This window comes from Phalacrocorax aristotelis, chromosome 11 (assembly GCF_949628215.1).
Source record: "Phalacrocorax aristotelis chromosome 11, bGulAri2.1, whole genome shotgun sequence".
Lineage (NCBI taxonomy): Eukaryota > Metazoa > Chordata > Aves > Suliformes > Phalacrocoracidae > Phalacrocorax > Phalacrocorax aristotelis.
The window spans coordinates 17,961,732-17,980,316 of record NC_134286.1 but is presented as its reverse complement, the minus strand read 5'-3'; the positions used below and the strand labels follow the sequence as shown (position 1 = coordinate 17,980,316).

Sequence of the window (18,585 nt, the reverse complement as noted above, 5' to 3'; positions counted from 1 at the left end):
GCCAGAAGTGATGGCATGATTCTTTCTTTTCAGCAGCAAATAAGCAAAACAGATAAATGGACTCAAGTGTAAAAAATTTTCAACAGCATTGCCAGGATCAGCTATCAGTGTTGATTGCACTTCGTGGGAACAGCATGGATATCGAGCACAGCAACTGTCTCGCAAACCTAAATTGTTGTGGGGCACACTGTCTTTCTTCTCCCCTGGGTATCATCAGGTCAGGTGTTTTCCATTCTCTATCCCTATTGATAGCATTTCTGTTCCAAGGATGGAGTTACTTAAAGCTTATCTCAGATCTGAGCAGCTCGTACCTGATATTGGATTGAATGATTGAAAAGTTGTGCCCTGTGATGCAGCACCCTATTGGGCCAGTGGCACTGGCTAATTTGGTCTTCAGGACACACTTAAAAAAGGAGAGAGAGTATCAGGGTGACAATCCAATTAGTTCAATAAAAGCTGAAGTCAAGGCCCAAAAAGTTCTTATCAGTATGTTAGCAAGGATGTTTAGCTTATCTTGCGTGGCATCTGCAAAGTACTGCATCTCAGCTGTATTTCTACCACTCAAGAAAAGGTGAAACTGAAGAAGCCCTTCAGCTGGAAGAGAGTCCTCTCCCTGGCCTCCCTCCCACTCCTGTAGACCCTTGCTGCAGTGGGGGACCTGCCCACGGCACTTGCAGCCACTGCACTTCAGTTCCCTGGGGGCCAGCGCACTGTTAACAGCAAAGCAGTTACCTTCGACAGTGTTACCATGTGAGCAAAGGTGCAATAGCATTTGACAGCCATACATAATCGTTCCTCACTATGTTTACTTTGCACAGGTCACCCCTTGTCATGTAAGTTTTCCAGATAGCAGTAGGATAAATAGGAGAAGAGAAAATAAAAGCTCTCCCGAAATGCGAACAGGATTTTCCTCGTCTAACCATATACCACAGTAAAAATAAGATCCCTTGTAACCTCCGTAGATCCATTTTACTCTAAGTTTGCAGACTCCACTCCCCTGTTTTCCAAGTTTTCCAAGCTCCTGCAGAAACAGTGAGTTCCCTTTGAGGATTATAAACACTAGCCAAGGCTCAATCTACCCTCAGTAAATTTATAAACAAATAGTACCAATATATGAGGTTCCAAAGGCACAGCAATCCTGCAGTGGCAAAAGATACGTCACAGCTAGTGGTGGTCTGTCACAGCCAAACAAGTGATACCTGTCCTGCCTTTAATTCTACAGAAATAAAGGTATTTCCACGTTTGGTAGAAGCTGCTCCCCTCATACAAAGGGTCAAACCTCATTATTGTAACTGTAGTGCAAACCCAGGGAAGGCGATTTATTTCTTCACTTAGTATTTATGGGATGGGAATCTGGCCACCAGGGATTGTGATGCTGTAAAATATGCAGTAAACAATGATTCCATTTATATGAAGAATGAGTACTATATTAAATTTGAGCTAAATATTAAATGAAGACTGTATTAAATATTAAGGTAAAGATTCCACACACGTATTATTTGTTGCAGATAAAAATAACTGCATACATAGTTGAGATTAATTCATCCACCATTTCAGAGGCTTCATGTCCTTTAGGGAATGTCACAAATCCAGACACAGTCCCAATTCCTGGATTTTGTATTTTTATGCAGCATATGGACCTAAGACTTTTACTCCCATGCAGCTGCCACCTTATACATTTGTGACTATAGCTCATAACCCAAATCCTACTTTCATCTATAGCACTGCATCAAGATCATTTGTTTGGGCTTATAAAGCATTCTTCAAACAGCTTTTGGCTTTTCCGCAATGTGTCTCTCATGGGAGATAATCTCCTAGAGAATAGAATCCCCTAGAAGAAGGGGACAAAAATGCGCATAGTGGAAGCAGGGATCTGAGATGTCTCTGAAGCATTTTATTAAAGTTTTTTTCCTCCCTGGCCCCCTTCTTGTGCCCTTTTCTCCCTTGCCTCTCTCCTTGATGATAGTCACATCAAGAGTGAAATTTTACTTTTAGGCCATCTCCAGATAGATGATGGTTATACATGTTAGTCCTTGGAGGGTAATTAAATGCAACATCTGAAAGCTGTATTCGTTCTCCCTCCATATGGCTAAACTTTCTTCTCCCATAACTAATCTGACATTTGCTGATTGAAGATAGTGCAGTAGAATACGCGTTTAATTTGTGCAGAAAAGGTTACATTAGAAATTACTTAGGAAAAAAATCGCGAACTGCAACATCGGTTCTGAGGGCATGATACTTTCTCCTAATCTCCTTCAGTGTGATGATGAAGTTTTCTGTGAATTTTCTGTGCCCTGAAACACTTTTCCTAAATTCATTTTCCTTGGTGTGATTTAGTAATAGTGTCAGATTAACTAATCTGTTGGCACAGTTATTGTTAAAGGATTTACCCTACTGCAAAACATCAGAACCTGGAGGACACTAAGATGAAGAATTTTTTGATGCCTGGTAACTGACATTCATAATCACAATTATTTACTCTTTAAGTCAAATAAAATTAATTAAATAAACTTTTCTTTATATCAAAATCTCTTAATTGTTTAGACAGACGAGAACAGTGTTATATCTCTCAGGACTGCATCTCGCTTCGCAAGTCATGTCCTTCAACACAAAGACCTCCACATCAAAATCAATCAAAGCTTAAGCTACTCTTCATCACTTGAAGCTGTTTCACTAAAAACAAGATCAGAAATCATAACAAAAATTCTTTGTAGTGTATAAAAGGGATACTCAAAATTGCTTAGACCTTTGCCCCTTATTTTGCCCAGATATTCTTAAGAAAAGACACTTGTTCCCAGAGAGCTTCTTTGAAGAGATGTGTTGTAGAAATTTTTCATTAGTGAATTCTTCAGCTACTTGAGTGAGATTAATAAAGTAAAAATCCAGTTGTGTTCTGGAGGAATTTTTGCAGTTGTATTTATGGAAAGTAAATGACTTAATTAAATATGTTATTCTGCAGCACTGATTTCCACATATAGGTCATTTTAGGAAGCAGATCATATTTAAATTATCTACATAGTTCTAATATATTCTGTGAGAAATATCCTCCCTTGAAAAAAACTCATAATGGAGTGATTTTACATCCAAGATAATTTCACAGAGGTTCCAGTACTTTCTCAAGCCCCTGTGAAATCTTAAGTTCAAAACTCACCTGAAATTTCACATTTCTTTCTTGGCTACAACCCTTCTCAGGTCAGACACTACCAGAAGGTCAGCAACCATGACATCAAGGGATTTGCATTATATTCTCTGATCTGACACAAATTTTTGGTATTATGTGCAAAAACTACTTGGGTCTGATGCATTTGATGCACTGTTGTCATCAAAGCTTGAACAACTTTTTGGAAGACAACTGATGTGGCAGTGTATTTGGGACTTTGCAACTTCTGTTTCTCTACGTGGATCTTCCAAAGAGCCCAGGAAAACTGAAATTCATATTAGGTGATAGGAAAAGGTACACAGAGAAAGATCCTCGCTGTATTCTGTCTTCCTACTGCTTCTGATAAATGCTGGAATATTAATCTGTCTTGTATCTCATCCTGTCAAGAGCCACTCTTGTTCATCAGTCAAAGCCCTGTGGAAATACATCTGCTGCTCAAGCCTCAGTTCACCACCTCTGAGAAGAGACGTGATGTTTTGCTAACCTGAGAGCAAACAGGTACTGCTGCTATCTCTGCTCTGATACTCTAGAGAGCCTAAAAGAACAGGAATTTATGTTAATTGCTCAGACAGGTAAGCTTCTCAGTAACCATCACATGCTCTTCACTGACATACAACCACCTTTTCAAGACACCGGTATTTCTTAGTCAATTCTTCTTAGCTCAGAAACGTGCACCTGTCTGTACTGCTAGAGTTGATTGCCTTTCCCTAGCAACATTCGTGGTTAAATTTCCTTCAACCTACAATGCACCCAGCTCCTATCCCATGTAACATGGACCCATCACAATAACATCCTCATTTCCACTTCACATACGCTCTCTTTACTTACACTCCCTCCTTGCTTCTCGGCAGTTGTGGACGCTGTCATTGTAGATTTACAAGTCCACATCAGGTATATAAAAAATCAACACTATCAAAACTGACTTCCAGACTAGCATCCTTCGCTAGGTTTCACAACACCTAAAGTCATTTTCACAAAGACTATTAGTAACAGTAACCTTACATTTATTCCCAGCTTTCCAAACCTCCTGCAGGAATCAGAAATGCTTCAGCACTGGCATACAGTTTGAAGGCATATCCACACCATCAACAAGCAGTTCTTTAGTGACCTGTGCACTGTGTGCCTAATCCCTGCGACACGGGAGATGCTATCTAACTGTCCCTTGTAGCTTTCAGTACTGTGAAACTGCGTTTAACATTCTTAAGAGCACACTCTTGCCATCACAGACAAACATAAACAGCGCTCATTTCTTCTTGTCATATCCCACAGGGCAAATGAAACCCCTTCAGTCTTAGCTGCTCAAAATATAAAAGGATGTATATCCATTGGGGGAAGAGAGAAAGAAATTAGGTAAACTGAGGTGCACACACATAAATATCCCATTTTCTCCACACTGCCCATCTGCACATCAGAGTAAAACCCCAGTGTTATTCACTGGAATTGAACAGGAGTCCTTGGAAACAGAATTTTGCTTATATAAACCATTACTGCACGTCAGGATCACTTCGAACTATTATTTGGCTATAACCCAGAAGTGTCGCAGTAATTCAGTCCCAATGCTCACATGAGAATCTTTTGGAAGGGGTTTTGTACTGCAGAGCACTGCCTTCAAGCAGACCAAAAAATACTGAATAGTAGCCATTCTTTTTTTTTTCCCTTTTGAGCATTTCCTTTCCTTTCTAAATGCCCTATGAAATTAAGAAAAAAAAAATCAGTGCAACCTCCTCTAGGAAAAACAAGGTTACTTCTTCCTCATGTTTTTTATTATAAATGGAATTTTACTGTGGCTAGAATTGCATTCAATTTGCTCTTTTCAATGCTTTGAAGGAGTTTGAAAGGTTTATTCTGCTTCACTCTAAACAGCACTCTGCAATATTCCCCATATAACTTGGTGCATAAACCATGAGCTGAAAAAGATTACAAAGAGTTAACTTGTTTTGACTAGACTTAGTCTATGCAGCAGGGGAGACCATTTTACTCATATGAGGTAATAAAGTTACAGCAATATTTTTCTTTTCTGATTCTTTACATGCGTTCTCCCAGGATAGAGGATACTCAGGGTATTTTTAAGGGTCTATGTATGTTGTTGATAATTTTATTCATTACACGGTTTGGAAGAACAAGCTTCCAGTAGTACATACACCATTATACCTACACATGCATGCCAATGGTGTGAGAGAAATAAATTTAATTTAGTAACATGGGCTTTTTTTAAGCCTGGGAACATTAACTTCCTCTAAAATTGTTTTGTTGTTTTCCATCTTACTGGCTGAATACTGTGGGATGAGTTTGTGCCTGAGGTTTAGTTGATGACTTATAGGGCCTGATTCTTTATAAATTTAGCCCAGGCTGCCCCTGGTAGCTTTAATCTGCTCCTCAGAGGCCAGTGGAATTGCACTGGCATGAAAGCGGGGTAAGAAACAGGAATCAGGTATGAATGTATAATTACAAGCAGCGAGCGATTTGCACTGGGATGGTACTTTGCCATATTATGGCCTGATCCAAACCCATCTGTAGCCCAGAGCAAATGCATCGTAGCTCTGGATCACACCTAGGGACCTCATATTTAGGGACTTGCCCTGCAAGGCTGTAGCTATCAGTTGCTAGCGTCTTGTATACTGCACTGCCAGCATCTGGGCTAACAAAGCCCAGTGGGGTGGTCCCCACGCTGAAAATCTTGCTGTGTGAACTGTCATATAACTGCTCTATGAAATGCACTTGGAAATATCTTGGTGCATGAGGGGCCCTGAAAAGCTCCAATGGTTCTCTTCCTCCCCCAGATGCGTGATTCATATCGCACTGAAGACATTAATCCTGGCTTAGTCAGCTGTGAAAAAAAAAGCCATACGCTCTTGTGCAGCTCTTTTACTGAGTTAGGACTTCTTCCCTTGTAAATGAACTTATGAGACACTAGAACTATCACGCTGTCTCTGGTGATGTACAACGCCTGTTTGCACAGTGGTATTGTGCTATTACTATTCATTTTGATAGTGTGTTTCCTTCCTCTCCCTGCAGTTGGTTCATCTGAATTGTCGCCAAGATGGTTGCCTTGGAAACTAATTAAGGAAAGCCTTTGGTTAGAAGCAGAGTTTCAAGCATTAAACTATTTGAGAGACAGATGCAGAAATTAAGGTAATGTCTGCTAAGATGAAAGGATTTATCCTTTATATGGAGAAGAAAGAACCACATTAAATGCTAGGACTGTAACAAAGCAACTTCTATGCAACACTGATTTTTAAAACCTGGAAGATATGTGTGAATGAGGGATTTTAAAATCAGCCAGGGGCTTAGGAGAGGTGACAAAGATTCCCAGAGCTATTAAGGATGGGGAGATGGACAAATACAGTGGGATGAAAAACTCAGATCACATGTTGAGCAAATTCTAGCCAGCATTTCCTTTCCCTCAAACACTCTGTATCTTCAAAAGACTTCTTGTGAATGTTGTTTTCGAAAAATACCAGTACAGCTAACGAAAGACCAAATCCTCTCCCCATGCTCTAGGTATGGCACGAGAAGCATCAGTCTGTACATTTGCTTCCAAAATACCTCAAATGCAGGAGTGAGAGGCTATCGCAAATGGCCCTCAGGCTCAACTTTTCTACTAAGACTGCCAACAAGGGTAACAATTAGCGCCAGCTGCAGAAGCAGCTCATACGATGTGGACACAGGCTAAATAACGAGCGGGACCCTCAGAGGGCTTTCTAAGGGCAAACACACATGCACAAATTCTGTGCACTGAAAAGCTGCAAAGAAAGGCGAACTATGCGGCAAATTGTGCTTTTACAGCTACCTATTAACTGAAGTTCAAAGTAAATACAAACTCTCTATGAGCACAATGGTATCAATTTAAATATTGTCTCCAGGATAACATTTAGGATAATGGTTGACTCTATACTTGCAGCAGCCTAATGGAGAAAAGATTTTGGTTCTCTGTACATTTAATGGCATTGCAGAGGTTGCCATACAAATATGCCTGTAACTGCGTAAGAGCATACTACAAACGTTGTGGTGAAATATGCAAAATATCAAAAGCATGTGTGTGCATTGGTGTGTGCATTTATATCCCGTGAATTATCATGAAACATAAAATGAGTAATTGCTACTATCACAGAAAAATAAAAACCCTAATGGTGACTTCAGGTTCATATGCTTCTGGCATAAGAAACCAGAGTTGCTTGGCAGCAGTCTTCTAGATACAGCAGCTTGCACATTTACGGTGAGACATTTTGTATTAATTATTATTATTACTGATCAGATACATTCAAAACTGTGCTTTAATGTCTTTTGAACACTTTTAAGCTTTGTGTGCCATTACCTCAGTCATTCTGCAGGATGACTAATACTCTGTTAAATTCCTGTCATTTGGAACCTGCCTTGCTTTATGAAGTCCGGATGATGGCTTTGGAGAAACATTACTATTTACAAGCTAGAAATTCTCTCCTCAGGTATGTGTGAAATGTGCTATATGTGGGGCAGACTAACCCATGATGTTACTTCTCTCTGCTTTATGAGTCCATCTCCGGCCCTTTATTAGTTTTACAGCTGATAGGAGTGGGCCCTTTAAGGCAGATACAGCTGTCACTTTTGACATAAGCCCATTTTTTACTTACCTTCTGCTAGCTACGGTCCTAAGGGTGACTGACCTAAGTAATTCCCCTTCCCACCCCACATGCCCATAAGGACCTGTGAGCTGCTGAAACTCTCTGGAAATGAAGGGAAAGAAGTGACCTTTCACTCTCCTTTAGATCCTGGTTTCAGCAATACTCATGGGCATCTAATGAAGAAATGTCCTAAATTTTCAGTTTCTAGTTCATTGGAAACACAGAAATGAACTGTACCAGTTTCTGAGTGACCTTACACAACACTGTACGTATCAGATACTCTCTTGGAGCCTCTGTTGACCCCCTTCCTCTCCTCCGCACACACAGCTCCACACAGAGGATAAAATCGGGCTGTGACACAGCCGTGGCACTGAGCTCTGGAGAATGCGGCAGGGGCACGCTGCCCTGGAAGCCGTGCTCCATGCAGCGCACCACCTTCAGAGGACACGGCATCGCTGGGGTTCATAAGCAAAGCAGAAGCCAAAGGTAAAGCTACCCATATATCTGCTCCTCCTTCAAGCACCCCACTGTGTTTATTGGCAGTTGTTGTATTTCTAATTGCTGCAGAGAACACAGGCAACCCACACCAGACTACCTGTTTATAATGTAATAAATAATAACAATAAACATAAACCAGGAAGCTTGCATGAAAGTGGTGTTGATTTTTTCACTTACATTTTTCCTTATTGTTGTTGTTTTTAATGACTATTGGTCAACAAATACTGCAGTTTTATATTTATTGTTATGACACCAAATGTGAAAGCCGCTGTGCAGTGAGCACACTCCTCTGAGATCTGAACAGCTCTGCAGAGGGATGCAGCTGTGGCTGTACTGAAAGCCTGCAGACCATCTTCCTAATCTCAAAATTTCAGACTCAAAGGTCAAGTCATAGTCAGTGCTTGCACTGGACAGAGTTCAGTCAATCAGATTACCCTTCTTAATCTTACGGATGCTTTACTTCAAGTCTTCTTCCACAGTTTGACTGTCACTGCAAAATTTTGGGGACTGCATCCTCTACTGTAATATTGTTTCTGCTTTGTGAGATGCCTCCACTCAATACAGACATTGCCTTGGAGCCTAACCTTTACGACTATGTTTGGAGATAGTGTCCTTTTGATAAAAGCATGCAGTCTCTGGAATAAACAGGTCTTTTGTAAAGTTTCACCATTTTGATCCTGAACGAAGTTTCTTCCTTCTTATTTTCCCTCAGGAGATTTTCTTCTAAATGGACATAAAGCCACTCTCGTCTGAAATACAGCATGTTATCTTGGGAATAAGAAAAACATATTTCTTAACTCAAAAACATGTCTCTAAATACACGGTTGAACAGGCTAAAGCTTACTGTTAGTTCTCAGAAGAAAATGTTCTGTTTATGAGAACAAAATTTTATATCTATCTGTGAAGGAATACTGGAATATTTTAGCATCAAGGGACAAGAAGTGTGGGGAGCTTATGAATTTTGCATGACATAAGTGTTGCTATCTGTATCCTTGAGAGGCCACTAGATGATCAAACTGGATATAGTTTTGTTGTGCAAGGAAGGATATGGATCCACATGCTCAATGGTTATAGAGCTATAGGGCAAGTGAACACACAGATGGTAACTTAAAGAATGACTATTAATCTTTCTGCTTCCCCTTACTCTGCAGCTGAAGAGGCAGGGCCAGGGGCGATTTGAGCAGGGCATCCGCCTCTAGGACACAATATGGGGCCCATCACAAGATTCTCTGGAAGGGGAATGAAACCAGATGCACCACAGAGTGAAACCTGGCACAAAACAGGTTACCCAGGCAGAGTAGGAGCTGAGGCATCCTCTTTCCCCTACCTTACATTTATATACCGGGGGGAGACAGCTGGGAGACATCCTTTCCTGGGTACCGGCCAGCCCTCAGAAGAGAAATACTTCATATGACAAGTTTCATATCTTGGAAACATAGGGTCATACAGATGTGCCAGATGCTAAAGCCATATGGAATACTCAAGGTCACTGACTCACATGTCTGTATGTCGCTGAAGGAAGGTACAGAATATTCCAGCAGGATGTGAAGTCCCTGAAGAAAATCCTCAGATGCATAATTGTCTTTAGATAAGCCTACACTTCTGGAAGAGAGGCATACCCTGATTTGAAAAAAGCATCAAAGGAAGAGAACTGCACAGGCTGACCAGCCTGATACAGGAGAAGAGGCCACTCTTATTTAATCCAAGCACTAACACAAAGCCATGATATGCAGTTTCTGGAGCAGAGAACTGACAAGCTTGCTGAATGGCCTGGCCAAAAGCCCAAAAGTCTGACAACAAACTCAGCTCGTGTATAGGCTGTTTAGCAGTTTACAGTCTGTTTATTTCTGCTATGACTTTTGTTCTTGCATAAGTCCTGTTTAAGCTCCTGAAATCCAGGGTCACTGGCAAATGCTGCTGTTGTCCCTGAGAAAATTAAATGGCAGGTGCCACACATCCCCTCAATGACCACAGTAAACCCCTTCTCTGGAGGGACGCATCACTCCCAGAAGGTGATGGCAGGGTTGACCTTTGAATATGTGCTCCTGAGGAGGCCAAAAAAAGGGAGAGGGATGGAACGGCAGCTGGGCTGAGGCAGCCTATGCCAATTCTCTGTGGGAGAGAGTTTGTCCGTCAGTACTCTACCATAACAGGTAGAGAGTCTTGGCTTCCCTTTGCTCTCACTGGGAAAACAGTCTTCAAAGCCACCTGCAGTTGTGCAGTCAGCATGCTGTTAACATGCTCAGGTGTTACTGCCTCTTAGCTGAGCAGACTTTCTAGACTCCACACAAAGCACCAATTTGACTTTCTAAACTGCAATAAAATGCTAGATTTGAAATATGCAAATCCAGAGTTATCTTTCCCCTTACGGTATGCTATCAGCAAACACAGTTGGTTAAAAAGAAGACAACTCACCACTCCCTTGAGCAAACTGGCTGGCTGGATTTAAGTACCACACATACTTGTGAAATTTTTTTAACTACTTCATGTGAAAATAAAACCAATAATTGTTCGGCTGTCATAGAACAGATTCATAGAATAGAAGCGTTTAGGTTGGAAAAGACCTTTAAGATCATTGAGTCCAAGTGCAAACCTAACACTGCTAAGTCTGCCACTAAACCATGTCCCTGCGTGCCACATCTACACGTCTTTTAAATACCTCCAGGGATGGAGACTCCACCGCTTCCGTGGTCAGCCTGTTCCAATGCCTGACAACCCTTTTGGTGAAGAAACTTTTCCTAATATCCAATCTAAATCTCCCATGGTGCAACTTCAGGCCATCTTCTCTCATCCTATTGCTTGTTACTTGGGAGAAGAGACCAACATGCACCTTGCTACAACCTCCTTTCAGGTAGTTGTAGAGAGTGATAAGGTCTCCCCTCAGCCTCCTCTCCTCCAGACTAAACCACCCCAGTTTCCTCAGCCACTCCCCACCACACTTGTTCTCCAGACCCTTCCCCAGCTCTGTTGCTCTTCTCTGGACACGCTCCAGCACCTCAAGGTCCTTCTTGTCCCAAGGGACCCAAAACTGAACACAGTACTCAAGGTGCGGCCTCACCAGTGCCGAGCACAGGGGCACTATCGCTGCCCTGCTTCTGTTGGCAACACTATTGCTGACACAAGCCAGGATGCTGTTGGCCTTCTTGGCCACCTGGGCACACCGCTGGCTCGTGTTCAGACAGCTGTCAACCAACACCCCCAGGGCCTTCTCCACCGGGCAGCTCTCCAGCCACTCCTCCCAAGCCTGTAGAATTGCATGGGGTTGTTGTGACCCAAGTGCAGGACCCAGCACTTGGCGTTGTTGAACCTCATACAAATGTCCTCAGCCCATTGATCCAGATCCCTCTGCAGAGCCTTCCTGCCCTCAAGAAGATCGACACTCAAGCCCAACTTGGTGTCATCTGCAAACTTACTGAGGGTGCACTCGATCCCCTCATCCAGATCATTGATAAAGATACTAAACAGAACCGGCCCCAACACTGAGCCCTGGGGAACACCGCTTGTGACTGGCCGCCAGCTGGATTTAACTCTCTTCACCACAACTCGTTGGGCCTGGCCATCCAGCCAGTTTTTTACCCAGTAAAGACTATGCCCGGCCAAGCCATGAGCAGCCAGTTTCTCTGGAGAATGCTCTGGGAAATGGTGGCAAAGGCTTTAATAAAGTCTAAGTAGACAACATCCACAGCCTTTCCCTCATCTACTAAGCCTGTCACCTTGTCATAGAAGATCAGGTTAGTCAAGCAGGACCTGCCTTTCATAAACCCATCCTGACTGGGCCTGATCACCTGGTTGTCCTGTACATGCCATGTGATGGCACTCACAATGATCTGCTCCACAGCCTTCCCTGGCCCCGAGGTCAGACTGACAGGCCTGTAGCTCCCCAGATCCTCCTTCTGGCCCTTCTTGATGATGGGTGTCACATTTGCTAACCTCCCATCAACTGGAACCTCCCCGGTTAGCCAGGACTGCCGATAAATTACTGAAAGCGGCTTGGTGAGCACTTCCACCAGCTCCCTCAGTACCCTTGGGTGGATCCCATCCGGCCCATAGACCTGTGTGTGTCTAGGTGCTGTAGCAGGTCACTCAGCATTTCCCTTGGATTATGGAGGCTTCATTCTGCTCCCCACCCCAGTCTTCCAGGTCAGGGGGTTGGGTGTCCAGAGAACAACCTGTCAATATTAAAGACTGAGGCAAAGAAGGCAATAAGTACACCTCAGCCTTTGCCACTATGCCTCGCCCCGCATCCAATAAAGGATGGAGATTCTCCTTAGCCCTCCTTTTGTTGCTAATGTACTTATAGAAACATTTTTATTGTCTTTTATGGCAGTAGCCATATTAAGTTCTAATTGGGCCATTCTAATTTTCTCCCTGCATAACCTCGCAACATCCTTGTAGTTCTCCTGACTTGCCTGCCCCTTCTTCCAAAGGACATAAACTCTCCTTTTTTTTCCTGAATTTCAGCCAAAGCTCTCTTGTTCAGCCAGGCCAATCTTCTTCCTTGCCGGCTTGCCTTTTGGCACACGGGGACGGCCTGCTCCTGCACCTTTAAGATTTCCTTCTTTATGAATGTCCAGCCTTCCTGGACCCCTTTGCCCTTCAGGACTGCCTCCCAATGGACTGTGTCAAACAGTCCCCTAAACAGGCCAAAGTCTGCCCTCTGGAATTCCAAGGTGGCAGTTCTGCTGATCCCCCTCCTTCCTTCTCCAAGAATCGAAAACTCATTTTGTGATCACTATGCCCAAGATGGCCTCCAACCATCACATCACCCACATGTCCTTCTCTGTTCACAAACAACAGATCCAGTGGGGCACCTTCCCTAGTTGGCTCACTCACCAGCTATGTCAGGAAGTTATCTTCTACACACTCCAGGAACTTCCTAGACTCTTTCCTCTCTGCTGTACTGTATTTCCAGCAGACAACTGGTAAGCTGAAGTTCCTCACAATAGAAAGGGGATTGTGAGACTTCTCCCAGCTGCTTACAGAATATTTCATCTGCCTCTTCATCTTGGCTGGGTGGTCTGTTACAGACTTCCACCATGATATCTGCCTTGCTGGCCTTCCACTATGATTCCTTACCCATATACACTCAACCCCATTGTCACCATCATTAAGCTCTAGACAGTCAAAACACTCCCTAATATACAGAGCCACCCCACTGCCTCTTCTTCCATGCCTATCCCTTCTGAAGAGTTTATACTCAACCACTGCAGTACTCCAGTTGTGTGAGTCACCCCACCATGTTTCCATGATGGCACCTATATCATGGTTTTCCTGCTGCACAAAGGCTTCCAGCTCCTCCTGTTTGCTGCCCATGCTGTGTGCATTGGTGTAGATGCACTTCACTTGGGTACTGATCCTGCCACCTTTTGGGGAAAGACGCCCTAATTCCTACATGACCACTCTCAGGCACTTCTGTGGTTTCTAACACATCAATAACCCTGGCATCTTTGCTGCCGCATGGATCTCCATCCCCTACCTCCACTGAGACAGCAGATTAAAGGACCTTGCTAGCACACCATCTCTCAAACATTGGTGAGCCACCCTCAGGGTATCAACCTGGGGTCTGCTATTACTCACTTTCCCTGCAAAAACTTAAGCCATTGCTTTTCAGTATCAGATAAAAAAAAACCTCTGGAAATTGTTGTCAGAAGATATTTTTAGCATCAGAGGCACCAGCCTGGGATCTGCTTGGGCAATTCTTTGTCAAGTGAACGGTTCCAGTAAAATAAATGGGACAATACTCACAAAAAAGTGCTGCATAACCAGACTCCTCTTGTTAGACTGATAAAAATACATGATTACTAGCGTATTTGTCTCAGAAGGTAGGTTTAGTTTGCTTTACTATCTAGCTTAGTTTTCTAAACAAAAAGTTTTAAATCCGTTTTTTGATATGGCAAATTCAAACAATTTTACCCATGAGTATCTCTAATGAAATTAAGTAGAAATAGGCATATTACATCAATTGGGTGACATATATGACATAATATTTATGTGTGATAATGTCTGCAGGATTTGGTTGCAAAACAATGGACTTACAGTGTTCAACTGATCGGCTAAAATAGGTTGCTACAGTCCTAAAATCCAACTGCAAGAAAATTTTAACATCTTTTAGAAATATTTGAGATAATTTAGGGTAAAGATTTTATGGAAACATCACAATTTTGCGTAAATAAAGTTCAAAAGATGGACAGTGGGCATAATACAGAAGAGGAGTCACTTAACAGTACAAAGATGGGCTATATACAATAATGACAACAGAAAGGCTCTAATTATGCAAAAGTGTGAGTACTGTACAGTGTGCTGTAGAATTTGGGGAAACCTGGAGGCCCCAATAGCAAATCTTTAGTTACACAGGTGCTAATCAGATTGATAGAAAGCTGCATCAAACATTTAATAAAATTACAACTTTACTACGTTTGAATTTAGAATGCTTGCAGAAGAATACAGTTTGCCAGTTTTTTTGCTATATGGTTTGCTTGGTATAGAGCTTTCATTTAAGGCACTGGAATGGTTTGATTATTTTTTTTCTCTCACTTGCACAATATAAGAAAAAAGAGAGAACCAAATATAAATGGAGTTAGAAAAATCAAACAAAGGCCTAGTCCCCAGCTGAGACTGGGCCCAAAGAGCTATTTAAGTTGGCTCAGGAGTGCTCCCCTGCATCGTTTTCAGAGGACTGGGCTGTGGGTATGGTGTTTTGCATCTTTTGCAAGAACATGAGAAAATTAAAAATTAAAAAAAAAGTTTCTTACACTTTGCTGTATGAATTTACCTAAGGAGAGTGCTCACCATATTGCCTAAAAATACAGTGTATTTCACAATATGTAAAGGCAATGCTACGTATTAGTATCACAACCACACCGGCTGCCAGAGTTACGGCTCAGCATCGGCTTGTGCTATATTCTCTTGAGCACCTCTTTCCTTCCTGTTGCCCTCTGTATCGAGCAGCTATGGGACCTGGCCTTGGCTACAGCAACTCAGTCCCCGCAGACTGGCCCTCAGGTATACACCTCACGGCTTGACACAAAATGAATATTCTGAGAAGGAACTCAGTGAATATAGCTTTTGCATTTTCCAGGGTTTATGGCAGTGAGGTCAGTTTGCTAATAGGTTACAAGACAACATTTCTAAGAGAACATGCTAATGCTTTGTGAAATTTAAAGGTTACTTTTGATCTATTCCATACTATAAACCCAGATAAATTTATGAAGTGGCAATAATCAGAGGGTTTTCCAGCCTTAATGTAAGTGAATTCCCTCATGCCTGTGAACAAGTTTTCAGCATGAATTTGGTTCCATACCAACACCAGCTTTGGTGTGAGCCCGGGCAGCAGGGAGCTGTCCTGCTTCTGCTCCCTGCAATGTGTATCTGTTACTACACCTCTTCAAGCACGCTGCACAGCACAGCCAGTGGCACAGGCATTCTGGGTAGCATCCTGGGATGGCCAGAGGGTATGGCCATTCCTCTGGGGCAAAGCAAGCACTAGGAAGGCCACGCAACAGCAAAAGTCACCCAAAAGTACATCTTCCCAAAAAAAAGGTGTTTGAACTATCACCCACAATTTAAGCCTGTCAGCTGCACCAGCTGTGCAAAGGGAAGGGCTTTATGCACCAAAAAGTACTAATGAGACGTTTGGACTACCAGCTGAATTTTTCATTAGCAATATTTCCATTTGGGAATTCTTTAAGATGATTCAAAACTACTCCACTGGCTTTCTATTTCTTGTTTCATGTTCCACTTAACAAACCGCACCTGTCTTGCATCCCTACAAGTAGCCCTGATGCTAGTAATGTTACTCTGGCAGCTGAGGTTTTAGGTTCTTAACCTATTTAATATAGTTCATCGTAACATTTTGGAAAAAAATACCAGAGAGACATTTCCCAGTAAGGTACATGTAACTGCTGCCACCAACTATGGGCATCACTGAGGCATTTTAATTTTCCTAAGTAGCCAGCCAGTTGTTGGGACTCACATCTCAATGGGTATTTAATTAATTTCTAGAAATAGTTCTGGAAACATTAATGATGTCTGTCACAGAGCTATCACAATTTCTGTAAAGCATATACCTGTTCCAAAATGGTGTTGATTCTGTCTACTTCACAGTCAATTAAGTATCTTTTTTCTTGCCGCCTGTCCATCTCTTCTATAATTCTTCTGAACTCTTGAACATCCTTTATGCTTCCTACAGATCTGGCTGTCACTTGCCAGTTGTTCTGTACTGCTGCTTCCATAATCGCCTGAAGAATGGAAAATCCTGTAGGGGGAAGAGACAACACAACCATTTAAAACAGAACGAAAATAAAATCTATTTTGAATGTTTGACAAAGGGTTCACAAAAACGTGCATCGTCTAAAGGGACACGGACTAGCTAATAGCCTGCAAGTGCTTCATTACTTGAGAAAGCAACAGTGTAAGGACCGGCTTCTTCTTTCAGCTACGCCACTGCCAAAGTCACTGACTTCAGCAGAATTGCTTGGCGGTATATTACTGTGAGGCGTATCAGAATCCATTACTGTGAGGCATATCAGAACCTGTCCAATATATCATATTATGATCCTCTCAGGAATGCTTATGGTCGTGCTGGGGTCCGTGCCAGCTGAGAATAGGAGCCTGCAGCCATTACTTGGGCAAAAGTCCATCAGCTTGAAGAGCCGGACAGAAGGGGTAATTTGCCTGTGCAGACTGCAGCAATGGGTCATTAACTGGCAAAGATCCAAGCACTGCACAGGAATGCCAATTAAGTCATTGTACTGGTTATTGCAGCCACAAACCACAGGAGAGTATTTTACTGATACTCACTTTGATTTCAAAAAATGTTTTTAAATATGGAGTCTAGCAGCATTAACCACACTTTCAATGCTTTCATTAAGGTAATACCAACTCATTTAGCAGCCTCAACAGAGGAGAGAAGCAGCACAGAATGACCAAAGACTGCACAGCAGGAAATTATACAAGCAAACAGCATTTCATTTCTTGCGAACAGCCGTGCCTTGGCAGCAGACAGAACTTAAGTCCCTAAGTGAAAGGTGGTGGAACTGGGAACGGTGATCTCCTTCAAGTCACGCTATGTCAGAATCATCAGACATTGATCTGCATCCCTTTATCATAGCGTGTAGCTGGGAATTTGGTGAATTACCTGTTTTGATTCAGGAAATTAAAATTTTTGTACAGTTCTAATTGTTTCAAATCTGGGCAGATGCCAATCAAAGAGGTCATCTGCTTCAAGCACACACAGTGGTTTCCAGTGGGGTTTCTTTGTATAGAAGCATCCATGTGATCTGTGTTTTTGTCCAGATAATTTATTTGCAAAACTTTCAGTCCAATCATTTAGTCATACTGTGGATTTCTTATCCACAGCCAGATTCGAGAAGCTCAGAATATCTTCACACACACAAACACATAAACATACAGGATCAACAATCAATTAATTGTGCTCTGTGATAACCAGTCCCCTACGCTTCTAAAACTGAAAGGAGTTTGAGCTACAGAGGACCAACATGTTCACTGCTTCGATTTATACCAATAGCTATTCTGAACTCAGATATCATTGTATGGGTACACCGATAACAAAGAACTTGTGCCGCAGTCTGATCTGCTGTAAATCTGTAGTGGCTGACTGAAGCCATAGGAGCTGCATCATTATCTCATTACAGACACAAACAAGGAAAAGCATGATTTTCTAGATCACAGTTAGATTATTATAATTTATCATGTGACTTCCTTAAGCCTCACTCAAGTGCCCTCATTTTCCCTGTGCAGCCTCCTTGATTCTTAATGCTTTTCTTTGTATGAATGCACTTCACTATCCCATGAAAGGTGGTGACAATTAATATGTACGCTGGTTGGGAATTCTTTCTGGCATCTTTTTTCCCCTGAGACTACTGAAAGGGAGGCATTTACATACGTATAGTACAATGAACTCAGTCTTCCTTAACATCATATTTTACAAAAACGGCTGTGATGTCTGTGACAGCATTTGATTCCATTACATGTAGGAGAAAGAGCTAAGCCTAAGATATTTGTTGGCTGTAAGCAAGGAATTTTGATGTGGGAACATAAATACACTAATGGGGATTTACAAATCGTTTTTGTACAAAGATGTGCTTTTAAAAAAATATGATTCCACGAAGTAATGAATATTTACAACTTTGTTTCATCATTCATATAATGTCTAAGTATGAACCTTGAGCTTGCTGTAAACAACAGAAAACAGTCCTTAAGTCTCTTTTTTTTCACTCAAAATTGAACAAAATTGTTCAACATATAGAAAAGTGACACTCTATAAAAATCTGTAGCTCTATTTTTTGCTAATAACTCAGAAAACTT

General features: G+C 42.0%; 1 protein-coding gene across 9 annotated transcripts in view; it reads right to left on the bottom strand.

Moving 5' to 3' along the window:
* GRIA3 (glutamate ionotropic receptor AMPA type subunit 3) overlaps positions 1 to 18,585 on the bottom strand; it is a 159,394-nt gene that overhangs the window by 71,808 nt on the left and 69,001 nt on the right. For all 9 annotated transcript variants that reach the window (XR_012662755.1, XM_075107160.1, XM_075107159.1 and 6 more), the window contains one exon: positions 16,326 to 16,513. Coding sequence is in view for 8 of the 9 variants with exons in the window: in XM_075107160.1 (XP_074963261.1) it covers positions 16,326 to 16,513 (188 nt within the window). In the remaining variant the exon portion in view is untranslated. The remainder of the gene's footprint in view (positions 1 to 16,325; positions 16,514 to 18,585) is intronic.